General features: G+C 41.7%; 2 protein-coding genes across 4 annotated transcripts in view; both read left to right on the top strand.

The window, feature by feature from the left end:
* LOC110016616 (gastrula zinc finger protein XlCGF8.2DB-like) overlaps positions 1-6,179 on the top strand; it is a 35,358-nt gene extending 29,179 nt beyond the window's left edge. The window contains exon 2 of the transcript XR_002874658.1: positions 951-6,179. The gene's annotated coding sequence lies outside the window, so the exon portion shown is untranslated. The remainder of the gene's footprint in view (positions 1-950) is intronic.
* Positions 1-27,359, top strand: part of LOC110014374 (gastrula zinc finger protein XlCGF57.1) — a 526,943-nt gene that overhangs the window by 474,792 nt on the left and 24,792 nt on the right. Inside the window, exon 1 of one of the 3 annotated variants that reach the window (XM_020710188.2) lies at positions 12,795-13,217. The exons of 1 other annotated variant lie outside the window; for it this stretch is intronic. In XM_020710188.2, the coding sequence (XP_020565847.2) occupies positions 13,073-13,217 (145 nt within the window). In that variant the 5' untranslated portion in view covers positions 12,795-13,072. Of the gene's footprint in view, positions 1-12,794; positions 13,218-27,359 lie in introns of those variants that run through there. One more of the 3 variants, XM_023962553.1, reaches the window with a different exon arrangement.

Genomic DNA, 27,359 nt, shown 5'->3' with positions numbered 1-27,359 from the left:
CCTGGTGCAAACAATCACTAATTACATCTCTCTCAAAAAGTAATATTATTTCCAATTTATATAAATCAATTCAACAAGGTAAATGGGCAAACACAGATGACATTAAGAGATGGTGGGAAATCGAGGAGAACTTGTTTATTTGAAATGAGAGTTGGTGAAAAATTGGCAAAGTACAGTGGAATATAGCAGGATCTAATACATGGTGTGAGTTTGCTTGGAAAAACTTTGTGCAATAATGTTTTTTGCTCCAAAATCCCATGTTCATGTCAATTCATGAACCTGGGAAAGGTCCTTGTGCAGGGCTGGAAAAATTCAGACAAGAGGCTTCTGGGAACTGTCCTGGTTGCCAGTGAAAAAGCAATCACAAGGAAATGGCTAAACGTGTAAACTCCTTAGAAGAATTGATCAATATATAGCATCTCCCTGTATTCGTGGGGGCTTGGGACCTGATTTCCTGTCATGACGTCGTAGACGTGACAGACCCAGTGGCTGAAACCCGGCAATAAACTAGCAACAAGAAAGTACTTTGTGAAGGAATTTGTTTTATTATTATCATTGTTTAAATGTATTTCTTTAAATGTTAACTCAGATTGACCTTTTTACCTCTTCTGAAAACAGTTCTGTGTGTTTGGTCATCTGCTTCTCATGCCCAGCCAGGAACAGGGGGGTTTTACGACACACTGTCCTCAGCTGATAAGTGATACTGTTTGAAGTTAGAATCCAACCAAAAGGGTCATTTGACGACACCCCCTAATGAACTTTTTGTCTTTGTCTTGAATTGTTACCTCCCACTTGTGTTCTTAATAAAAGCAGCACAGGGAGGGGCAGCCCTTGGAGAAGAGAAACGTGGTGGACCTTTTCCAACACATTTGCTCCTCTCCCTCGTGCATGAGAAACTTGATTCTTGTTGTGGTTTGTTGTTTATAATTGTGTTTTTCTTTAATGTCTAGATGCATTTATCTGACATTCTTTGGTCCTTCGAGCCGGAAGACAACATATCTGCGTCCTTGGGGGAGGATCATGCCGATTGAAGTCTGTGCACAGCCCGTGAGACTAGGTCTCCGGAGGAAAGTCCGTCGTAGTGAATTCTACGTCGGCCAATCGACTGGTCTGATCCCTGGGTCCGGATTGACGTTATTCGTTAACCAGTCAGACCACAACGACAAGGCAAGTACAGCGCTTTTTCAGGGGTTCAAGTCCCCGAAGTGGCCCAGAATTCTGAGGGACAGGTTCAAGTCCTGTTGCCTAAAACACGTGTGGGTTTGGAGTCCCGGAAAAGTCCAGAATTCTGTATAAAGGTGTAGGTTCGAGTCCTGCAGCCTAAAACGCGTAAGAGGGTTCAAGTCCCTAAAAGGCCTAGAAAAAGAACAACAAAAATAAATAAATAAAAAAAGTTTTTTTTGGTGTGAATGTGTGTGCATGTGTGAAAGGAGTGAACTTGTTCGAAGCAGTGGGCAGCTGGAAACCTTGCGGTGTTAACACAAGGCTGCTTGTTGGAGTAGAACAAGATTTCATCTCATTAGGCTTTAGGTGAAAAGAACCCAGAGTCTAAAACGGGTTTTGCTCCTGGGAGGACCCTAAACGTGTGACCGGATCAGACAACAGGTCTGACCTAGAAGCTTGTTGCACGGGGAGTGAAATTCGGTCCTGAGAGAAATTCTCTGTTGGTTCTGATCACACTCTGTGACTAACGTAAATGTAAAAAAAATAGAAAAAAACTTTAAAAAATGGGGGAATTCAAATAAAAAAGTTGAATTATCATGAGATTAAAAATATATAGAAAGAGGTTCATCCAGGTTCAACTACATTCTTGGTAAAATGGGATAAAAACTACAATTTTAAGGGGAATGTACTGAATTAGTTCAAAGGTTACAAATTAAAAACAAAATAAAAAATACAAAAGAAACAAAAAAAAATAGTGAAGAATTAATTTGTGCAAAACTGTGCTTAAATGAAGCAACGAAAAATGAAGAATGGCATTCAGAAAAGTAAAACTAGAGAAGCATGTCTGATTGCTAAAAAAAGGAGGATAAATCAGTTGTGAGACTCAGACCCCTGCAACAGCAGGCTGCAGCGGGCTGCAGACCGAGCAGGAGCAGGATGAAAGGGGGGGAGAGCAGAAACCAGCTGATTTCTCACCTCCTCCCTACCAGGGGACAAATGCTCCTCTGTTGACGGGTTTTTACCCACCAGTGACTGATTTAAATAAACCAGAAAAAGAAAAAATAATGTTAGGAGGAAAAGGGAAAAAACTTGAATGGAGTAAAACTATGGGGGTTGGTTTGGAAGAAGCTGGAGAGTCATCTAAAGTTGCAGCGACATTTCCAATGATTGAAGTGCCCAATCCTAGAGCTGGAGAAAATGGCCAGAGGCCTACACTTCTTGTGTTTAGGACCTGGACATTAGAGGATGTTAGGAAGGCAGTGAGGGGAGTTATCTCTCACGGGCAAATGATGGAAGTTCAGAGAGCTTACCATCTGAATGGCATTGAATGTCAGCAAGCATGTATGACTGCTATGAAAGCAGACTGGGCAAAAGTAAAGGAATCTTATGAATGATGACGATCCACCCAGACCTCTTCCACATAACAGTTTAAGAGTTGATTCAAAGTCTTACACTTTTAGGACAAAGAATTAGAGAAGCCTTTCCAATGAGACCTGATTATGGAAAGATTGGTCAAACTAAGCAAAAAGATGGAGAATTAGTGTTTGATTTTAGAGTCAGATTTGAAGAAGTTTTAAAGCTAATTGTGGACTCAGAGATAATGATGATGGTCCCTATAGACAGCAGCTGAAACAAGTTTTACTGCAAGCTATGAGACCAGAGATTGCAGACTAGATAAGGAAACTTTACGTTGATCTACCAACAGGAGCACTACAACAGTTTAGGAATTTTGCTGTTCATGCAGAAAAAGTGATGGTGAATAAAAAGAAATTTAGGAATCAAAGTGAACATACATTTTGGCAGGAGGAAAGTAGTGATGTGTTTTTTGGAAGGAATGTGAACAGAGGAAGAAATTGTGGTCGTGGAAAAGGAAATTTTAAAGAAAATTTTTGAGGAAGGTTTAGAGAAAGTAGCAACAGAGGGTCAGAGCAAGTTGATGATGGATTTGGATTTGTGGACAGAGAGATCATTGGTTGAGAGAAATTTCCTGAAAGGAAGAAATCAGATTGATTAGATGGTAAAAGAAATGACAAGTTAAAAGATGAATCTGAACTAGTAATTCAACCAATTAGTGATGAATTTTTAGATCTCACTGAAAGAGAAATAGTTTTTGTTGATGGGTCAGCAAAGAAAGATGACACAGGCAGAAACAAAGTGGGTTTTGCTGTTGTAACTCAAGATAAGGTTCTGAAGGCAGGACCCCTGTGTGGAAATTACTCAGCACAATCAGCAGAGTTGACAGCTTTAACTGAAGCATGCAAACTTTTTAAAGATAAGCCAGTTACGATCTATACTGATAGCCAATATGCGTTTGCTACAGTGCATTTGTTTTGTCAACAGTGGAAGAACAGAGGGTTTAAAACGTCAACAGGAAAACCAGTAACGCATGTAGACTTACTGAAAGAATTATTAACTGCTGTAATGTTACCATCTAAAGTGGCAATATGTAAATGTGAGGGACACACACGAAGAACAGATCATATTTCTAAAGGAAATGCCTTTGCAGATGCAACAGCAAAGCAAGCTGCAACAAAAGATGTAGAAATATGCACAAATGAGGATGTGACTGCGGATGCACCCGCTGATGTTTTAAAGGAAATGCAACACAGTGCACCGAAACAAGAAAAAGATTTATGGTTGAAAAAGGGAGCAAAGTTGGAACAAGGTCTTTATGTCAGCACAGAAGGTAAACCTATTTTACCAAAATCCATGTACAAATGGGCAGCAATTTTGAGTCATGGGCTTTGCCATGTCTCAACAGGGGGGATGATGAACTTATTAGAGAAATATTATACAACTTATGGATTTATTCTCTATTCAAAAAATTTTTGTAAACAATGTGTAACATGTATGCGTCATAATCCCCAAGGCAATGTTAGACCTAAGAGAGGAAAATTTCCTGAACCACCTTTTCCTTTCCATACAATCCATATGGATTTTATTGAATTGAATAAAAGCAAGGGATTGAAATATTGTTTAGTGATTATTGATGCATTTTCCAAATGGGTTGAAATTTTTCCATGTGCAACACAAGATGCTATTACAGTAGCTAAAGCTATTTATTAAAGAATAATCCCAACTTTTGGCATACCACAAGTGATAAGAAGTGATAATGGTACACATTTTGTAAATTAAGTGATAGACAAAATAGCTCAACATCTTTGTATTGATTTAAAGAGACATTGTAGTTATCACCCACAGAGTGCAGGATTAGTTGAGAGAACTAATGGCACTATCAAATCAAAGTTAAAGAAATGCATGGAAGAGACAAACAGACAGTGGCCTGACTGCATAGACTTAGTTCAACTAAGCATGCGTATCACACGCACAGCAGGTCAACCTTTAACGCCTTTTGAAATGTTGTATGGACGTTCTTATAGGTTACCAGACCTTGATCCTACACAGCAACATTCTCCAGATGATGATGCAAATTTAGTGGATTATTTGAGAAAAATGTTTACCACTAAAGATGTGCAAAGGACAAATCAAGTGCCAGATTCCTTTTTATCTCCACAGGACACTTCACCAGTGCAGGTTGGTGACTGGGTGTTTGTGGAGGCCATAAAAAGGAAGTGTTGGTCCAGCCCACGGGGGGAAGGGCCATTCCAAGTCCTGCTGACTACACCAACAGCTGTAAAGATTGCTGAAAGGACGTCTTGGATCCACCTGTCACACTGCAAGAAAAAGCATCTGGGTGAGGCTAATTCCAACTGCTAGGTGGGGAAGTCTGACTACAAAGGGAGGCAGCTGTATAGAAGCTGCTTGTCTCAACGTCAGCGAAGCCGAGACATCCACCTAGTCTTAGGGAAGAAAGCACACCAGAACTCTTTTGCACTACACGGATCCTACACTGTTAGAGGACTTGAGGAGGTGATGTGCTAGTAACCTCTCCCTCCCGAAGATAGGTACATATCCACCATGGCGTGTCCAACTGGGCTAAGAGACAGTTTATTTTGTTTACTGTTCCTGCTATTCCTGACAGGAGCCACCACAAGGATTTGGTTCTTTTGGAATCATTATCCACCTGCAAGAAGAACCACCAACGAGGACAGACTAAACATTTCTCGACGATGGCTGATCCAGATAATCAATGACAGGGTTTCCCATGGTTATGCAGTTCCCTGCCCCAGAGGACGTTGTGTTGAATCTAATCCAGATTTAATTCCAGGTAACAATGGTACTTATGTGGTTGATCAAATGTTTTGGTTATGTGGGCAGGCCCTCTACCTCAGTCTGCCTAGAGACTGGAGTGGGATTTGTGCTTCTGTAAAGGTCACAGGTCACACTTTCATAGTTTCTGCAGTCCATGAGCCTCACCTGCGCTACAGACGTAACCTTATTGATGTCAAGCCACATGATTCCATTTGGGGATCACATGTTCCTGGAGACCATAAACACTGGAATACTGGGGAAAAGGTAACTATGGCATTGTTTCCCTGAGTGGGAAATGCTAAAAACACTTTCAGAATTGAGACCATTGATTATCGATTAGGTTTATTTTTGATTATTTTTGAACGCTACAATTAAAGCATTCAAAGGCTATAGTGAAGAAATGTCAAGCATGAGACTTATGGTTCTACAGAACAGATTGGTTTTGGACTTATTGGTTGCTCAGGAGGGAGGTGTTTGTAAAATGTTAAATGACACCTGTTGTACATTTATTCCTGACAACATCGATGAAGGTCACAGCATCACCGAAGCATTACATCAACTTGAAAAGGTTCAGCAGGCAATTCAGGATGACAGGAAACCCCAATCTTGGGATTTCTTCTCCTGGTTTTGCTTTTGGTTCCTGGTGGCAACTTTTGTTAAAAATAGTGACACCTATTCTTATGGTACTGATCATATGTTGTGTGTTCGCTATGTGCATTTTTCCTTGTATTCAATCTATGATTTCCAGAGCAGTGAATGGTGGACTACAAAGTGTTCCTATGATTTAAGAATACAACTTGTTATTAAAGGGAGAACAAGATGACTGTAATGATTTTGAAATTGAAATTACTTGAAAAAAAAAAGAAAAAAAAAAAACTTCTCATCTGAGTGTAAATTGAAAGTGTTATGAAAATGAAGATGTCACAGAAAACTGAAAAGAGATGTGATATTGGATGTGAGATTTTGACATTTATCAATGATAAACAGGTGGGAGTATGTGAAGGAATTTGTTTTATTATTATCATTGTTTAAATGTATTTCTTTAAATGTTAACTCAGATTGACCTTTTTACCTCTTCTGAAAACAGTTCTGTGTGTTTGGTCATCTGCTTCTCATGCCCAGCCAGGAACAGGGGGGTTTTACGACACACTGTCCTCAGCTGATAAGTGATACTGTTTGAAGTTAGAATCCAACCAAAAGGGTCATTTGACGACACCCCCTAATGAACTTTTTGTCTTTGTCTTGAATTGTTACCTCCCACTTGTGTTCTTAATAAAAGCAGCACAGGGAGGGGCAGCCCTTGGAGAAGAGAAACGTGGTGGACCTTTTCCAACACATTTGCTCCTCTCCCTCGTGCATGAGAAACTTGATTCTTGTTGTGGTTTGTTGTTTATAATTGTGTTTTTCTTTAATGTCTAGATGCATTTATCTGACATACTTTGAAATGGTTTATTTTTCCAAGGGGTGAATAAAGTTTCTGGGAGAACGTGGTAAGTAGTTCCTCTGTGGAATGATCCTGACATCCTTAGAGCTTATGGCGGCGAGGACTGGACGAGGCGCCGAGGACAGCAGAACCAGAGAGGAGCGGCGCAAGGACGCGGCGGACCGTGGAGCTAGAGGGAGCGAGGTGTGGGCGCCGAGGACGGCGGAACCAGCTTGGAGCAAGGCGTGGAACTCTGGATGAGGAGGAACCAGCGTGACCAGTAGGAAGGAACTGGATTGAGTATAACGAACTGGCGCTGGATACTGGTGAGGAGCTCCCTTATGAAGGCTGGCAGGATGATGAAGAGATGAAGATCAGCTAGTCCCAATCAGCAGAGCAGGAGCGCTGGGAGGGGGGAGGTGAACTGACAGGGCACCATGACATTTTCAGCTGGTTTAGAGTATGGATGACTGACTGACACCCATCTCCTTATGGGGGGTGCATGGGGGCTTTATAGCTTTGCTAAAGAAAAGAACAGAAACAACACATTTGTGAAGATTCTTGGGTTTTTGTGCTGTTTGTTATATTGTTGTCCTTGTCTGTGTCACAAGGTTGATTCTGGTTAATTTTTCGGTCATATTGCCCAGCCTTGTCTGACATTACACTGATATGCAGCTACAGATCTGCTTCTGCAGGTTTACTCAATTCTTTCATTTCTTCACCAAAACTCTCCTTCTTTCTCTGATTTTCCTCTTTAGTGCACACTCAAATTTGTGTCTGTGTGTGCATGCGTATGCTTACGTGCTCTGCTGTATTTGATTTGAACTTTGACCTCGGTCAGCTTTCAGGCAGGTTTGATCAGGATGACAAGTCTGTCATTAGTTTGAGTTCTTGTTTGTTTTCTGACTCTTTAAACTCAGAAATCGGTCAAATATTTTAACAGCTGAACCTTTTGTTACCATGGAAACATCTTTGTTCTAAAGAAAATCTAAGCAATTGTTTTCTTCCACTGCAGACTTTTCAAAGAATCAAAGATTTTCCATTTCTGGAAAATCCAGATAATATTTTAATCCAAACCTGTCAGCTTCAGTGAAGAACTACAAATGTAGAAATGAACCAACCAGCAGCTTCAATGTTCTGACCTCAGAGTCTGCAGTCTGCAGTCTGGACTCTCCAGTCCAGAACACAGAACCTTCATGGATGCATCCTCCAGGACATTGTTGCTCAGGTTCAGTTCTGTCAGGTGGGACGGGTTGGACTTCAGAGCTGAGGCCACAATTTCACAGTGAGTCACTGAGATTCCAAATTGTCCTGGAAGTCTGTGAAGAAAAACGACAGAAACAATTCAGGCTGTGATGAAGTTCCAGTTGTACATTTCTCTCTTCATCAGACCTTCATCCACATCATTAAACAGTCTCCTCATCAGTCTCTCTCAGACCTTCATCTTTGTCTTGCTTTCATCTGCAGCTTTTCAGGTTCCAAAAACCTGGATTGCTCCAGAAGATTTCCTGCTTAACTTGTACTCACACTCTGGGATTTTTCTAAAGGCATCAGAGAAATAAGAATCCAGGAAAAAAGATAAAAGAGGTCTAAAACATGAATCCTTTCAATGAGACTATATAAACAAACAATATAAGCTCATGAAAATAGTCAGTTTTCATAAAGATTTTGGTGATTTCCAGTCTGCACTGCTCTGTGTTGGATCTTCAACAGAGACTTTATGTATGCAGATGATGGTTGACTGAACTGAAGGAACCAAAAGGGTCAGAATAAAGAATCAGTTTCTGCTTCAGTTTCTTCTTTTAGTCATCAAACTGTTTCATTCACAGATCAATGATTTATCTAGAAAGAAGATGATGAACAGAAGAAAGAGAATTTTAGAAATGTGCTTCTAGAATGACTGACATTGTGGAAATGAAGACATCCTTTCATTCTGGACCGTCTGCTTTGTGTTCAAACCTTTCAGAAGGTTCTGGATTGGATTTCATTTGGACAAACATGATTCTTGTATGCACTTTAGCTAAAAGATCATGAATGTCAAAAACAAACTGATTTTCTTCTTTCATGTTTTTATTTCTTATCCTTTTCAAATCTTTCATTCTTTGTAAATCAATCTGAACACTGATCTGATTTATCATCACAATCACTTCTGGACTCACCTGAACTTTCTGCAGTTCCTCACAGCTGGGATCAGTCTTCGTTTACCCTCATCTGATGTGTTGAACTGGTTCAGGTCCAGCTCATCCAGAACCTCCTCTGACATCTGCATCCATCAGGAAGTGGGAGTACATGTCAGTCAGGGTGGTGGGCAGTTCTCCTCTCTGCTCTGTGGTCAGCAGGTTCTCCAGAACCACAGCAGTGATCCAGCAGAAGACTGGAACTTCACACATGATGTAGAGGGACATGGAGCCCTTGATGTGGGAGATGATTCTGCTGGACAGCTCTCCATCTGGGAACCTCCTCCTGAAGTACTCCTCCTTCTGAGCATCATTGAAGCCTCGTACTTCTGTCAGTCTGTCCACACATGAAGGAGGGATCTGATTGGCTGCTGCAGGTCTGGAAGTGATCCAGACCAGAGCTGAGGGCAGCAGACGTCCCTGGATGAGGTTAGTGAGCAGCACGTTGACTGAGGACTTGTGTGTGACATCAGACACCACCGGACTGTTGTTGAAGTCCAGAGAAAGTCTGCTTTCATCCAGACCATCAAAGATGAACAGAAGTTTGCAGACAGACAGCTGTTCTGCTGGGATCTTCTGTGGGCGTGTCAGGAGGTGAAGGACTGCAGTCACAGAAAGGTACAGCAGCTGACCTCTGACCTCTTAGCGACTAGGTTCTGCTCTAAGAGAGGTACGTGAGACCAGCTAAAGTTCTGCTGTTGCCATGGAGACAGACTTTGCAGAAAAGAGTCTGAGTTCAGAACCTGATTTGAAATGTTTCCCTCCTGAAATGAGCAGCAGCTCCGCCCCCCAGCAGAGTCTGTGTGGGAGCTTTCACTCCCCCCCCCTCACATGAGCAGAACCCTCAGCTTCTCCTCTTCCCCTCTGCTGCTCCTTCAGGGGGCAGGAGGAGGCGTCACCTCCAGACAGCTCAGATCTTCTGAGGATTGGGCTCTTTAGTTTGGTTCTCATGAACTTTTCTTGGTTCTGGTCGGGTTCTGGTTGGAGTTCTGTCAGTCCCACAAGCTTCAAGCTAACCCTCCACAGCTTTTTCCCTGACTGTTCATGGTCCTCAGCATTTAGAAGAGCCTTCTTTTCACTTCCTCCTGGTCAGCTCGTCTACTTTGTCTCCTTTTGTTGCTTCCATGGTTGATGATTTTGTCCTGTTCAAGTTTCTGGAGGAATTGTTGGAGTTTCTGCCTCCAAGCCTGGTCTCCTGCATGTTGCCCCCTTTAGCAGCAGTTCCTGACAGATGAGTAAGAGAGCAGCAATCTAAGTCAAGAAGGAGGAAGAAGAGGAGGATGAAGAGGATTTTCAGCTCCAACTAAAACTCTCCCAGTCATTTGGACTTGGTGAAGGAACAGAAGACGATTTTCACTTTAACTAAAGAAAGTCAGATCAGTCATTCATCTAGAACTGATCAATAAGTGAATGGTAACCATGGTAACAGCTGCTGAAAGCTGGAGGCCTTCATGTTCAGCTTTGACTAAAGATCAAACTCTGTGAATTTAGTCCAAACAAGAAGAAGAAGCAGATGATGATGAGGAGTGATGAAGAGTGCAGCAGCTGATGAAGAAAAAAAGCTTCTTTAAAGTTTCACTCTGACAGCAAAGAGGCTTCAGGAGATTTTCTTCAGCTTCTCTTTCTCTCACATGGATTCCAGCTAAACTTTGGTCTGCAGATTTAAAAAATCCGCTCTCTCTGACTCTTTTTCAGTTCAGAAATCTGCAGATCCAGAACCAAAGCAAGAACGCAGACAATAAAGGAGGGGTTGTTCTTGAGGAGGGTCTGATCAGGAACTTCAAGTGTTTTTCTCTGCAGCTTCTTCTCTGAGCTTCAGTCCAGTTTCTGCCCTCATTTAGTCCAACTTTAGCCTGAAGCTCTGCAGCACATTGACAACCATGGCAAACATGTTGGAATCACTTTAACTTGATGACACTCTCCAGTCAAAGGAATCATCCAGATCATCTTCAAGTCCATACACTGTTCTCTTTGTTTGCTCAAAGGCGGTTTTCATCCTTCAGCTTCACAGCAGATCAAACTCAGCTGTCAGAGAATCTGACTGAAAACCAGAAGTTCCTCACATCAACTCTGCAGATCTTCAACCTGAAGGAAAGGGTCGTCACGGTGACCTGCAGACTACATACAGCTTCCTGAGGGTTGGAGGTGTCATCATGGTACGGGCCAAAGAGTTCCATGTTCAGAGCTGCTGATTAGATCAAGTCATCAGTGACCTCAGAGCTCTGAGATCTTTCTGCAACACCAACATGTTCTTTGTTGGTTCCTGCTGACCTTTGATGGTTTGTGAGGAAACATCAGGAAATTCATTTTCTTCTTCCAGACTTTTGAACTCCAACCTTCAAAGCTGCTTCAGGCCAGAATTCCTCCTTTGGACCAAAGAGAATCAATTTTTGGAGACGTTTGACCAAAAGACTCAGATTTGTTTTTCAGTTAATGAGGAACAAACCAGGAAGAGACCTGCAAATGTTATCCTTCATTCTTCTTCAACTTTAGACTTTTCTTCACAGCGGAAGAACTTCTAAGCTGTCTAACAGAGAGCATTGAGGGGGGGGGGGGGGGGGACGCTGAGACATCAAAAATGGAGGAACAAGAGAGAGAGCAGGAGGGATGGGAGGAGTTTCATTTCTCATCACACTTCCTGTTCCAGCTGCTGTGTCCCGGAGTTTCTCTGCAGAAACATCCAAAGACGTGTTGTGATGAAGATGAAGGCCAGCAGCAGCTCTTCATCGACTCCTCCACAAGTCTGGAAGTCATGAAGCAGCTTTGAAGCAGCTTGGAGGATGAAGGTCTGCAGGAAAACATGTCAGCAAACAGAAAGAAGAGACTCTGATGGACAGAGACGTCCAGAAAGCTGACTCAGCATGAAGACAGAAGCTCACCAATATGATCTTCCTCTCTGTCCCACTCACTGCTGTGATGAGTGTGTGTCTGTGTGTGTGTGTGTGTGTGTGTGTCAGTGTGTGTGATGACACGAACAAACATGAAGAAGATCAGATTTGGCTCTGAACAAGTGCAGGAAGACAGAAAGATCTCTGATGTTCTGTTAAAGTAGAGCTGAGGTCTCACACCAACACACACTTTTCATTTTCCATCAAATGCAGCAAACTAAAGGAAAAGTCAAACTCCTTTTGCGTGTTTCTCTTCCAGAAATGTTACTCTGTGATCTCCACTGTGATGACTCTCTTCTTCATCACGGATGAAGCTCCTCCTCGTAGTGTCCACGTTTGTTCTCGGATCTTCTGCAGATTCTGACTGAGACCTGCACTAGGAGATGTGGAAAACATGTTTTCAGCTGAGTTCAGATAATACAATCATGCAAAAAAAACATTTGGACATTTGTTGTTGTTTTTTTATATTTGAGAAAACGACAATAGTTAGAGATTAAAAACTAGATTAATGCCATAAAATAAAATAAAAATTCTTATTTGTCTGGATTTAAATGCTAATTTAATGCTTCTTACTATAATTTATATGTGACTTCATAATATCTTCACTGCAGGCCTCTTTTTATGGCATAAAACACAAAAGATTAAGAGAAAAAAAAGCTTCAGTCTCCATCTAGTCTCAGCACTGTCACCTGTGGTCATTCTTACAATAAAGTTTAAAATGTTTTATACACGTCACATCCGCTTTTCATTTATTTTCATTTTCATTTATTTATCTGTTTCTTTCATGAAAATTATTGATTGTCTGTGTTTCGTATAAATACAGTGGCGTTTGGTTTCATGATTTTATTCATCTGCTTTACTATTTCCAGTCTAAAACTTAAAAACTAAAACAGTTATTTTTTTGAAGAGACTGAGTTTTAGAAAAAAATACAGGTTTAATTTTTTTTTTTGTTGAATGACGTTCAATCAGTCGTGACCCGGAAGTAAACGAAACGAGGTGCTAGTTTGTTAGCAGTGTTAGCTTGTGTCTAGAAGACGGTGGTGTTTTGACAGAATCTTTGTGAGGTTTTAAAAAGAGATGTAGCGACACTTAGTTCAATCCAGATCAATCATCTTGAGCCAAAGTGTCGTAAATGAGTGAAGAAGTGTTGAACGGAAAGACAACGTGGATTGCTGTGATTGTGAGACTAGCAGATGATCGATCGGAGCTGCAGTGAAGAGGACGGCGGTGTTTGTGGGAGTTGGAGCTGAAGATCGGAGCAGGAACCATGTCTTCAGAACCTCAGGAAGGTTCTGTCAGAGAACAACTTTCTGCTGCTGAAGGAACCATCGTCCAGAACGAGGAGGAGCTCTGTCGTCAGCGCAGACTGCTGGATATCAGCTGGAACCCGCAGCTCCAGCTACACATTGCAGGTTTGTTCACTGCATCCACCTGCAGACAGACACATATAGAGCAGTGACGTGCGGTCAGGTGAGGCATGATACTGATAAAATAAGAAAAAGGTAAATTAAGTAAATATTATTATCCACTAATCTGTTTTAAATATACATTTTCAATCAAATCAGCATGTTTTCCACAGTTTCTGAGGTTAAAATCGCCGAATTTGAGTGTCGCGCGATTACAGACGGAGCTGAATCTCCGGGTGAGGCTCTGGAGCACTGTGTCTCATGTCTGACGGTAGGGCTCAATATTAACAGAGACGTGCGGTGAAAACCCTGTTACAGGCCAGCTTAATAGGCTTCAGGTGAGGCATTCCTCACCAGCAGGGGGCAGACGTGAGCTGATAGCTGCTTGGTAGCTACACTGCTGCCGTAGAACCAGACTAAGAACGCCTGTCTCATAAAATAAAGAAGACTTTTCCTGCAGATCATAGAGATTTTTGTGGAGAAAGATCAACACATGGACTCAAAAAGTAAGGCCAAACACGTATTTCAATGATTTTTTTTGTTTTGTTTTTTACAAATAACATGGGAGTAAGTGGATAAAAATGTAAGTAAAATAATTGATTTTATTGTTATGATCATTTTTTCACAGACAACATTTGATAACTGATTAAAGCTCCAGAATTTGAAGTTGGAAAAATACCAGAAATAGTTACTGATGGCCGAATGTGTGCTGAACACATCTGAATTTGTTTACAGTATATATGAATCATTTATACACAATATTTGTGTTCTATCCATGTCTATACAAGTAAAGTTCTATGTAGGACAAATATGTTCTTGTGTGTATTTTATAAGCTGTTAGCTGCTGTTGGATGAAAGGTGAAACTTTCAGTTCTTTCAATTGTAAATCTGACTCCAAAGGAGTCAGTGCCTCACTAGCCTTTAACCTCACCGCACGTCACTGAAATAGATCCATGAACGTCTTTGTTCCTCGTCTGAACTGCTATCTGGATCCAAACTGTGCTGCTGGATTGTAGCTCTATATTGCTGGTATTCTAGTTTGACCGCTAAAGTTTTGAAAGGACCACCATTAATGTTTTAACGCCAGACTAACGGCATTCAAACAAAAAATTTGCGCTAACGTTTAAAGTGACAGCGCAGCGCAGTGTTTTTCAACCAGCAGTTCTTCAGTATCCTACTACCTGGGGGAGTAACCCCCAGCACCTCCCCTTCACCCCTACCAGTGATGTGCGGTGAGGTTGATGGCTGGTGAGGCACTGAATCCTTTGGAGTCAGATTTACAATTGAAAGATCTGAATGTTTCACCTTTCATCCAACAGCAGCTATAACAGCTTATAAAATACACACAAGAACATATTTGTCCTACAGAAAATATTTAGTTTACAGACATGGATAGAACACTCCTTTTGTGTATAAATTATTCATATGTACTGTAAACAAATTAAAGTATATTACAGATGTGTTCAGCACACATTTGACCATCAGTAACTATTTCTGGTATTTTTCCAACTTCAAATTCTGGTGCTTAATCAGTGTTACTAAATGTTGTCTGTAAAAATGATCATAAAAAATAAAATAAATTATTTTACTTACATTTTTACCCACTTACTCCAATGTTATTTACAAAAAAAACATTGAAAAACGTGTTTGGCCTTATTTTTTGAGTCCATGTGTTGACCCTTCTCCAGAAAAAGCTCTATGGTGTGTTGTAAAGTCGTCCTTATTTTCCTTTAGTTTATTTGAGTTTCTCCCTCTCAATGGAGACAGATGTCCTTAGTCTTTTTCTACGGCAGGAGTGAAGCTACAAACCAGCTGTGAGCTCACGTCTGCCCCCTGCTGGTGAGGCATGCCTCACCTGAAACCTTTTCTGTGGGCGGACAGCAGCGTTTTGAGCGCACGTCTCTGTTCACATTGAGCCTTGCAGTCAGACATGAGGCACAGCGCTTCATGGCCTCACCCGGAGTTTCCGCTCCGTCTGTGAACACGCAACACTCAAATTTGGCGATTTTTAACCTCGGAAACTGTGGAAAACATGTTGTCTGAAAATGTATATTTAACACAGATCAGTGGAAAATAATATTTACTTAATTTACCTTTTTCTATTTTATCACAATTATGACAGGTGCCTCAACTGACCGCACGTCATGACCCCTGCACACACAATTTGAGGACCTCTTCTTGTGTAGGAACTGATGTTGGCTTCCGATTTGCGAGGCCACTAAAAGATTATTCCACTGCATGTTTCACACTAAGATCCCCTAGAAATGGGTCCTGTTCAAAAACCACAGGACCTGGACGGCTAAAACCTGGATTCAATTATGCATTAGATACTAAAGCTAAACTTTCCGAGCAGGAAAGCCACAAAAACATAAACCTTTCATAAAGTAAACTTGACCAAACCAACTTGTAAGATAACCGCTCTCTTTTTGGACCCTGACATTTTAATGGTTCTCTCTTCCCATTTCAGTTTCACCCATCTCTTTCTTTCTCTGTTGTTCAATAATAATAATAATCCATTTTATTTGAAGCACCTTTAATGAAATCCAAGGACACTTTGCAAACAAAGGTTAAAAAAAAGGTTAAACATTAAAAGCACAATAAATATACAAAAGAGGAGGGGAAGTCTGAACACAGGACTAGCAGAAAAAGGAAATTATCAGCAAAAAAGAAAGTGTTTAATGTGGTTATTATAGTTCCAATCACGCACGATATGCTGAACTTTCCAAAAAAAAAAAAAAGAAAACGGGAAAAAAAGTGCGGTGATGAGGTCATCGTCGGTTATCGTCACAGCCCTAGACGGGAACTGACCAGCCTGTGAACCAGGATAGAAGCAGAGGGGACGGTGATGGAGGCACCTAGACGATGGAGGCACGTAGACGATTTATGTTACCTAGATGGAAATGGGCTGACCGAGTAATGTTATTGATGTGGGACTGAAAAGATAAGGAGGTATCTAGGATGACACCCAGACTCTTCACCTGAGGGGAGGGAGAGACAGAAGATGAGTCAATGGAAAGAGTAACACTTGTGTCTTTGAAGAGGTTGAATTTGGAACTGACGAAAGTAGATTGGTTTTATTACTATTGAGTTTGAGAAGGTTTAAGGTGAACCAATTTTTGTTTTCAGATAGACAGGAGTGGAGGGAGGAGGGTGAAAGAGAGGAGTCAGGTTTGCTTGATACATAGAGCTGGGTGTCATCCGCAAAAAACAATTAACATTACATTTACGGAAGATATTGTCAAGGGGTAGAAGATAAGTAATAAAAAGAAGAGGACCAAGGACAGAACCTTGGGGGACATCAGAAGAGACAGAGGAAGGCTGAGATTTAAATAATTTTAGATGAATGAATTGGGTGCGGCCTGAGAGGTAAACCAACGGAGGGGGGTGGAAGTGATGCCGAGGGAGGAGAGCCTTTGGAGGAGGATGGAATGAGAAATGTTATCAAAGGCTGCACTCAGATCAAGGAGGATGAGGATGGTGAGGAGGCCAGAATCAGCTGCAATGAGAAGGTCATAGGTGATCTTGAGCAGAGCAGTTTCATTGCTGTGTAAGGGGGCGGAAACCAGACTGAAAATGTTCCAGGAGATTATTGTGTTTAGGTGATCATGAAGTTCAGAGAATTTTGGAAATGAAGAGAAGGTTAGAAGTTGGATGGAGATTACTGAATAAATTGGGATCTGAACCAGGTTTTTTTAGGATGAGTTTAACAGCTGTCATTTTAAAAAGTGATGGGACAGTACCAAATGATAATGAGGAATGAATAATGACAGTAATAAGCTGAAGGAGACAGATAAAGTGATGGAGATTTTCAAAGACACAAGAAAATGATCAAAAACATGTATTTAATCAGCAGAGCAGTTTGTGGGGGTCAATCCAGAGCAGCAAACTAAATCCAAAATATGTCCTTTAGAATGGCTAGAAGAACTGACATGCTGGGTGAAGTTAAGGCTGTCCAAACATGAGCTGAAGTCTCTGAAGTCTCTGGTGAGAGGAAGAAGCCTATTGTTAAAGAGAACATTAAAATCACCCATCATTTTAACGTTGGGTGAGAGGGATGAAAGGTGGAAAGGAAGAGTTCCAAGTTCATCCAGAAAATCACAGTTTGTTTTAGGAGGGCGATAAACCACAGCCACAACAGTTGGGGTGGGGCCAGGAAGCATGCAGGCAATGGATTCAATGGAGCTGAAGCGGGGGATCTCAACCGGCAGGACTTTCCACTTCTTGTGATGTGATATCGCGAGACCTCCCCCGCGACCCGTACAACGAGGCTTACAGATGTAAACAAAGCCGGGAGGGGTAGAATTGTTAAGTTGTGAAAAGTCGTTTGGATGATTCCGTTAAATAGAGGAAGTCAAACTTACGGTCAGAAATGAAGTCCTGGATCAGCTGACTCTTGCTCGAAAGTGAGCGGATGTTGATGAGACAGAAATTGACTGTAGCGTTATTTTGATGAGCGGCTGCCGGTCTAACCAGGTTTGGTAGCACACTGTGGTCCGCAGTGCATCCAGTGTTGTGATGATGGCGACTAGAAGATGACCAGAAGGAGCAGATGGGTTTAGATCAGGGTGTCTAACTCATTTTCGCCAAGGGCCACATCAGCATAGTGGTTGTCCTCAAAGGGCCAGATATAACTTATACATGTAACTAAATGTAATTAAAAATAAATGTAACTACTCCATAATATTAAATAACTCATTATTTATTTACTATAACTTTTTAAAGTGACAATTACAGTTGCATAGAAAACATAAGTTTGCTTGTTACTCTAGCATAAATCCTTCTAAATTTGATTCTGTCAGGTTAGGTTATATGGACAGTGTTGAAGTCCTAATGTATAGTTGCACAATCTGATATTTAATGTCCAATTCCCCTCGACACTGCAACTCCTGCTGCTTCATCACCGCAGTGATCAAAAATCCCACACCGTCACACCTCTATTCCAAACAGTGCCTGTGACGCGGCAGTAACACAGTAGCAATATGGTAGTACCAGCACTAACGGGGCTGGTTAAAAAAAACATACTGGTAAAAGTCACTGAGAGAGAGCAGCATAACTTGTATGCGCGCGGCACGTTCCTCCTGTGCACTGAAACCATGGAAGTCTTCCTCCTCAGTGTTGGCTTGGAATAGCTTCAGATAGTCTTCGCCACACAGTCTCTCAGTGTCTCCTTTGTTGTCGCTGTCAGTTTGTCACTCTCATCCTGAGGCAAATTCCCTCCTGAGCTTGCGCTGTCCTATTTGTCAAACAGCAGACCGGCTTTTCCAAACCCGTTGGTGACGGTGGATTTTTTTCACACTGCTTTATCCATTGCTTTGAACTTGAAAGCTGCATCATATGCATTTCTTCTTGCATATTCCATGATGAGGGTCTGTTTGTGCAATTCATTCACAAAGCAGGAATTTACATTAATCTTGCGTCTTCCTCGACACATATCCCCCTGTCTCAAGGCCCGTACACACCGGGACGGATTTTGCCCGCGATATTCGCCGACGTTTAACGCCTCGTCACTAAACAAAGGACACCAATGTGAGTGTGCACACCGACGCGAAAAACGCCACGCGTCAAAGCGTCATTTTTTTAAAAACGCCTCGGGTTCGTTTCTTTGGTTTGACGCGCTGCGTCGAAAACTATACGACCAATGAGAACGGCGCTTTTGCACACGTCTGGAGCTTCTGAAGTTACAGTAAAACACAACTTGGGGGCGCTCAAACATCAAATTGCCTTTCTGAGCACATATAACAGCGAAGAAGATGGATGCCAAGCAGCGTCTACACTGCCGCAAAGAAATAATGACGGACATTCTAAAATATCCCCGAACCAAGCACCAGTTGGAGCTACTGGTGCTTGAAATATTCATGTTTTCTTTGTATGATTCTGACAAGCGCGTAAATACTTGCTCTCTTCTTCTGAGTGAAAAGCGACTTTAAGAAGCGTAAAGTTGCGCAGCGCCACCTGGTGTACAGGAGTATTTCTTTTTTACATTAAGAGCCATCTAATGTGAGGGAATTAAATTGCATGTTCACTCGGCTCATCGTCAGCGAAAATCGCCTGGGTGTGAACACAAAAAATAACGCCTGGCGAATATTCGTCCCGGTGTGTACGGGCCTTCACTCTTACCCTATCTGCTCGAGCGCTCCTAGTAACCATTAGATAAAATGCATTAAAAAATGAAGAAATAAATGCATAAATTAGCCGCATCATTGAATAAGGCCCAGGGTTGAAAGCGTGTGACAAAAGTAGCGGCTTATAATCCGGAAATTATGGTATTCCGTTTTCTTTGCTCTTTTGTCATTTTTTACAGCTGGACTCCTGGCATCATTTGAAACTTATTTAGATGTGTTTGATTTTTTTAAAACCTGTTATTGTGAATATAATGTTTAGGTCTTATAAAACATTAAAAACTAAATCAAAGTACTCATCGCTAGGATTACTCCAAAAGTAAAACTGCAAGTCAACCAGTGTTCCTCTGCACACTAATGTCCCGTGAGAGATGGTTAGGGTGTGCAGCAGGAAATTTTTAGTTTTTACTTATCCAAAAACATTTATCATTACCATAATTTAATCTCTTTGTTCATCAAAAAAGGCTTAGGTTCCAATCTGAGTAGTGTGCTGACTGCTTTGTGAAGCTTTTCAAAATAAATGCACCTGATTTCTCAGCATCGGCTTTCATAAGGAGAAAAACTTTTGATGGTAGCTCCTCCCTCATGCTGCGGGAGCGTCGATTTCTAAAGACACTTTTGGACAAACGACCAGAAGCGGCTGTGATGTGGGTCAAAACAAAGGCGGAGGCCGCAAATTTGATGCCATATTGCTTTTGATGTCAACGGTCAAATGATTGAAAAGAGGCACGTGAGGGAGGGGCAATTCGCGGTCTGTGGAGAACTGGGGCTGCTGATCCGTACCGATCACGGATCATCCGTGCACCCCTAGGAGCTTTCCATGGGATCCAGTGTCAGACCGTGTAACAGGTGAGCAAAACAATGAAACTCGGCGACGCCCTCTTCTCTTAGTTTGTATTCAGACTAGACAGATTTGGTCAGCTTCAAGTGAACCAGAGTTTTGTTTTTCACAATAATTCAGAACAAATTTTCAACCTGAATACACCCAAGCGGAACCTGGTCAGAGACCAGGAACCACTTTCTGACTCATCTTTCGAGGTGGTCTCGCTTCGTTTCCACTTGGACTGAGCTTTGGTTCGCTCTGAGATTCTTCAGTCAGAATACATTTCATTCTCTGAGCTGAACAACTGGACCAAGACGGCCATCGTGGCCCATGTAAACAGAGTAGTAATGAAGCAACATTCGAGTCGCAGACAACAATTGTTCTGTCATCAGATAGAAAAAAAGGCCAAACTCCTTACTTGTTAGAACGTTTATTTTAACACTACTGTAATACGCATGCGGCACTGCTGTTACGTCATCCTTAAAGCTACATTGTAGTTTCCTTAACAGAATTCTCTTAAAAACAATGCCAAAACACCACGATGAGACACAGAAACTAATAAAAATGTCAATATCGGCACCCCTTTATACCTTCATACCATCTCCTCAGCAACCTTCATACCATCTCCTCAACACTGCAGTTGCTAGCATCCCCTGAGTTAAAGCAAACCCGGCACGTCTCCTTGCCAGTAACCGCCTTGCACCATGCCTCTGCCGTACCAAAGTACCAAGTAAAAAGTATATAAGTTGATAATAAGTTAACTATCCCGATAAGAATTGTAAAGCAGAGCACGTCCGTCTTTCTCTTGATGTTTTGACCTGTCCTTGTAATTCCTGGCCACTGACTGACGAGATCTTTAGTCATTTGGTTTTGTTTACAAGCTCTTTGGTCTATTACAACGTAGGGCTGGGCGATATGGCCTAAAAATAAAATCTCCGATTTTATTTTTATTTTTCCATTTTTTTTTAATTCGATTTCCGATTTTTTCCCGATCCCCCCCCCCCCCCCCCACGCTACTTAAGGAAAGCAATAAGTACAAACGGCAGACAAGTTCAAGCAAATGTTGCTTTTATTTAATCAAACCCAAGACAAATGTAACCCCCATTTCTGGGATGAATAATAAATAAATGAACACGCTCTTGGAATCAAAGTTAAGTATAAGATTTTTCTTCTTACTCCCTTTTTGGACTTGTGTTTAAATAATTGTGTCTTGTTTTATATAACTTTTGTTTTGTTTTTGTCTAATTTCGTTATTCTAAACTTGTTTTCACTTGTCCAAAATAAAAAGGTTACTTCTTTACTTAAAGTCCAAGCTGTGTTTTAAGTCCCACTTTGTAGTCTAGACTAAGGCTACGTTCACACTGCAGGGCTTAATGCTCAATTCGGATTTTTTGAAAAAATCCTAATTATTTGCTAGACCGTTCACATTTCCAAGTAAATTCGAACTTTTGTGATCTCCAGTGTGACCGTGACACGACCCAAACGAGACCCGCATGCGCAGAAGCCAGAAGAATACTCAACAGTGAACGACGTCACTTGTTGTTTGCGGAGCAAACGTTAACAATGGATGTCAACAACAGTGTTGTCAAAAGCGGAGCTCTTTTTGTAATATTAAATTTATTTTCACGAAGGAGCAGAAAAATTACAATCTTCTCATTTTAAGAAGGCAATGGAGTCGGGATCGTCTGTACCCACTGTTGTGGAAAGGAAATGTGCATGTGTTGGGGCAGCGTGTGTGTGTGTGCAAGCACGTGCCGCGATGGAGAATGGGGGGGGGGGGGGGGGGGGCAGTGTGGGCGCGCTTTCATGTTGTGTGTTACGGAGGAAGGAGGACGGTAATAGAAGAAGGTTTCCCCCAGAATAAATGCTATGGACTCTTTATTAACCCGTTCTGGAGAATCTACGGATCAGAACAGGGAGGAGGAGGAGGATTGCCTCGGGTCCCCCGCGCTTCTGAGCACGGTCGGAAAGGGGAGAAAGAAAAAAAAGTTATCACGGGAAAGGTTCAACACCACCCTCTGCCATTTTTCTGGAAATTTTTTCAAAAACCGCCCAGTTGCCATAAGAGCCCTGGAGTTTGGCCTGAAAAGAGCGATCAGCCCAAATATTAATCCAATCCGTGACCTCCCTTCCCTTCCACTGACTGGTCTCAGCAGCATCGTCCACCATGGTTGATGTTTACGTTCTCATTCCCGCCTACTTCAACGCAAAATGATGACGTTTGTTGCGTGTCGATGACGTACGGTTCGGAATCAAGTCGCCTGGCCGGTCAGACGGCAGTCGCAATTGAAAAGAACAGCTACAATTCGGAATCAGGACGGCAAACCCACGGGGCCTGGGTCGCAATTGAAAAGATCGGATCTGTGTCATTCAGACTGTCATGAAAAGATCGGAATTGGGCCGCTTAGGGGCAAAAAATTCGGAATTGGGTCGTTTCAGCCTGCAGTGTGAACGTAGCCTAAAAGGAGACAAACATTCACCTTGAGAGTAGCACCATTTTCTAAAGGATTAACAATACAGCTCATATCTGGGCTCTAAGGTTTTAATTAGATTAATAAATCCCGTCTACTCCACGGAGATGATGATTAAGAAGCAGGAGTCGCGGTCATTCATTTGATCGATTTATCGCCCAGGCCTATTACAACGTAGGGCCTTGATGTCAGTCTGAATACAGACCAAACACAAGGTTCAGGACTTGATCAAGAACAAAGGATTATCCCAGTGTGAATACACCCTTACTATCATCTTTTTTTTATTAACATTTCCTTTTACATCTAATACAAAGGATGTCTGCTGCTCTTTTTTCCCCCACCACTTCCAGGTCCTGCTTTTCTGGCAACTTTTTCTATTCAAAAGAGCTATTGTATCATGACATTACCCTGCCGGGGGGACCTATAACATTCTATAAAATGTAAAAGTTTAATTCTATTGTAGTTAAATAAATGAACCCTAATGTGCATGCTCACTTACTTTCCACAATTGGACAGCGTCATTATTAATTTTTTTCACCCCCGTAAATAGAGTGGTGATCAGTTGTGGTATTAATTTTAAAACTTGCCCACATTTCATGTTGATATTTGTCAGAACAGACAGAAAGTCTGGATTTAATCTGACCTTGATTGGTTATTATTCAACAAACTGAACTTTAACTTCTTTTATTTATTTCTTTTTTTTTCCCCTGCCTGTTCCCGTGTGGCGTTGGGGGGATTCCGGCTGCCGCTGCTGCTGCGGCGGGGGTCTTGGGGTGGGGATGGCTAAGGCACTCTCCCTCCTTCTTTTCACGTTCCACCATCCATTTTAGAAGAACATAAACACTCACCTGAGCACAGGTGTTAGCTCACCTTTGCATTAACAGTGTGCATGATTGAATGACTGAAATATTTCACACTAGTTGGTTTTAAGGCATAAGTATGCGTGTGTGAACACTATGTGTTTTGTCTGCATGTCGACATGTGGACATTTTTGCAGCAAACAGGTGTGTTGATAACATTTGAGTGTGGACAGGCCCCGCCCTTTTTGTACTACATTTGAACCTTTCCGTAATGATAAACAACCAGTAAACTTGTTGCTTTATGCTGTTTCATGGTCTTATCCCCCCTCCCCTCCCATTATCACTCTCCTATCCCCCTCTCTCTCTAACATCCCTCCCTTTTTCTTCCCTTCTTTCCTTTTCCGTCCGGTCCAACACCCGAAATTTTCAAACATGGTTGAAATTAATAAAGTTTGGCCTCAATTACAAAAGGGGTTTATTCAGACATACCTCTGGTTTGTCTGAAGATTAATAACCCCTCTTGTTAAAGTAAAATATGTCCAACACAAGAGGCCCTCAGCTCTCATCTGTCTGCCCAGCTGTTGGACAGGACGTTAGGAAGTTAAAAAAAAAAAAAATAAATGAACTTTAACTTCTTAAATGTTAGCTGCTGCAATGCCGAAAAACATAACCAAAAAAAAAACAGCTGTGCAGTTATAAATGTGTGCTGCAGAAGCCGTTCAGTAAGAGAATGTGCCGCAAACCCCCCCCCTGACCTATGCATCATTTAAATCAATTCTCTCTTCACACCGAACACAGTTCGCGTTTCAACATTGCGTCCACGTTATATGCGTCAAAGCTGCTTCCCAAATGTGAGTTCGTAAACCTGCCGCTCCTGTGGCATGAGGGAGGAGCTACCGTTAAAAATGTTTTCTTTACCTCATTATTAAAGACATGGAGGATGCTGATAAATACAGGTTATTTATTTTGACACGACAGTTGACTGGAGGGAGCAGGGATCAAACCGCCGACCCTTCGATCATTGGACGACCTACTCAACCTCATGAGTCACTGCCGCCCTGCATCTGTCTCCCTGTGATCCAGTTTGTAGATCCAGCTGTCTCCCAGACGCTGCAGCATCCGTCTCCAGTGAGAGGGGGGTTTATTAGGGTACCCCCAACTAGAGGTGTGACGATAACTGGATCACTTTTTTTATTTTTTTTTATTTTGTTGTTGTTGAAAGTTCTGCATATGAACTTTAATAAACACATTCATCTTTGCTATTAATTTACTTTTTCTGCGAGTCCTGTGTTCAAACTTCAAGGGCTTCTGGGGGAATTTCCATTGAATTCATTTTCATTACAAGCTGCGTGTGTTCTTGAGCTTGCGATGTGGCCGCCCGCCGGAGGATTTTGTGCTGGGGGAGAAGTGTCGCAACAGTCCCAACACCGCGACTCTTGCTGCTTCATCACCTCGGTGATCAAAATCCCACACCATCACAGCTCTACTCCAAAGCGGTTTAATAAAGAATCAATCACCGTTCTTCTGGGGGTAACCTTTTATTACTGTTCTCCTTCACTCCGTAACACCAAACATAAACGCGACGCCCCAACACACTTGTGGGCTCTCACCATATGCAGAACTTCCTCTTACGCATGCATCGCGCTGACACACATACACATACTCATTCTAAATCACCTATATAGTTAGTTCATTAGTTAGATAGTAGTTAGTTGTTACTGTTATTTGTTAATAAAGAATACTACGTTGTAATGATTGTATTAATTTGCTATGCGACTTTGCCACTATTCAAAACCATGCAATGACCATACTCACACTGGATGCTGAAAAAGCATTAGACAGAGTAAAATGAAAGTTCTTCATTGCTGCACTCCATAAGTTTGGGTTTGAGGAATCATTCATTGATTGGATTAAAATATTATATTGCAATCCAAACGCATCAGTTAGAATTAACAAAAGGGGTTCCAACGGGTTTTCCTTGGAAGAGGAACAAGGCAGGGTTGTCCACTCTCTGCCTCTCTTTTCACGATATTTATTGAGCCTCTAGCTGCAGAAATGAGATAGCGTGAGAGCATTAAAGGAAATAAAAGAAATTAAAACCAATCATAGCCATCATACAAGTAGTCCTAAATTAATCTTTTAATGTACTGTAAATGAAACAGCAAATGTTGAGGAATTCTATTCCATATCAGACTTCTCAATTAATTGGAATAAATCTGTTTTATTATCACTAAATAGTTATTGAGAGCAAAGACTGTCCCCCTATCAGTCAAATCAGTCAATATCAAATATCTAGGTTTTTTTTTTTTCTCCACCAAACTATCAGAACTGGTGCATGCAAAACCACATCACTTTACTTAAAAGCATACAGGACAATCTAGACCCCTGGGTCGACCTGCCTCTGTCCCTCATGGGCAAGGTAGCCACAGCTAAAACAAAGATTTTTGCCAAAAGTGAATTATCTCTTCTCGATGATCCCCACAAAACCACCACTAAAATGGTTCATAACATTAGACTCATCCATATCGGCTATACAACTATCTTCAAATGACTTAAAAAGTTAGAAAAACCCTGACTACGAAAACCTTAAAAAGCCCCTTGATGACATCCAAGCTGCGTTGTATCCCTTTATGGAACAAGTGACAGCTAAGCTAGCTCCGCTTTTGGAGCTAATGGAGGAGTTCAGAAGATTCCGAGCTCAAAACATGCAAGGAGAAAACCGGGTCGACATTGTGGAGAAAAGACTGGACGATGTGGAACAACAAGTAAGGTGAATAATGTCATTCTCACTGGAGTACCAATCAAACCTCGGGCAAAGCTAAATGCAGCTGGAGTTAGCATTGCTAATGCTAATAGCGCTAGCAGTGCTGAAACGGAGAGCGGTGGAGAGTCTCTGGAACACCAAGTGGAATCATTTTTCACGTCTAAAGGGATTTCCCTGGATCTCAACACCATCAAGACCTGCCACCCGCTCCCCAGGAGAAATGAGACGGATAAACCAGCAATCCTCATCAGGTTTCTGAATAAAAAACACAAGTTAGCTCTGATGAATCAAAGGAAGAATCTGAAGGGATCTGCTGCTTATCTGAACGACCATCTGATCAGAAGGAATACTGAAATCCCTAAACATACTAGGCTTCTCTGGAAGTGTAAGCAGATTGAGAACACTTTGGTTAAAGGCTGCAGGATTTACGTCAAACCACTCGGTCCACCGGACCGGTCCAAGGTTCTGGTTGTGAAAACCATGAAGGACTTTGAGAAGTGTTTGATCACTTCTATGAAATAATATGGCTTTTATTGTGTGTTTTTTGTGTGTATGTCTTGGCAGGTCAGTGCGTGGTGTGGCTCTTTGACTATCACAGTTAAAATTGTCGGCTCTTTGTGTCAAACTTGTTCGCCACCGCTGTTTTAGAGGCTTTCAAAGTTTTCCCAATTTTTCGGACTGACTGACCTTCATTTCTTAAACTAATGATGGCCACTCGTTTTTCTGTACTTAGCTGCTTTTTTCTTGCCATAATACAAATTCTAACAGTCTTTTCAGTAGGACAATCAGCTGTGTATCCACCTGCAGGGGTTGACATAGCCCAGAAATTTGCACTGGCCCACAGGGCCAGTAGTTTTTGAAAGTTACTGGCCCTGCCTGAAAGTTACTGGCCCGACACTGCGCACAGCGGGACGCGCCGCTCCGCAGGTGCTTGCAACTTAAGGGGGGTCCGGGGGCATGCCCCCCCGGAAAATTTTAATATGGTGCAACTTGGTGCATTCTGGTGACATCTAGCACTTATTTATACACTATTCAATGACTAAAAATAGAGAATATCAAACTTAAATCTGCTCTAGTCTGTTTCAGATGTTTTGAAGAGACCACTGCAGTGTAGTAAGTAACACTAGTTCAGAAGTTTTCATGCTGCTTCTAATCACTGCTATTTCACATT

Source organism: Oryzias latipes, chromosome 2 (assembly GCF_002234675.1).
Source record: "Oryzias latipes chromosome 2, ASM223467v1".
NCBI lineage: Eukaryota > Metazoa > Chordata > Actinopteri > Beloniformes > Adrianichthyidae > Oryzias > Oryzias latipes.
Note: the sequence above shows the minus strand (reverse complement) of the source record. Positions and strands in the feature narration are given on the sequence as shown.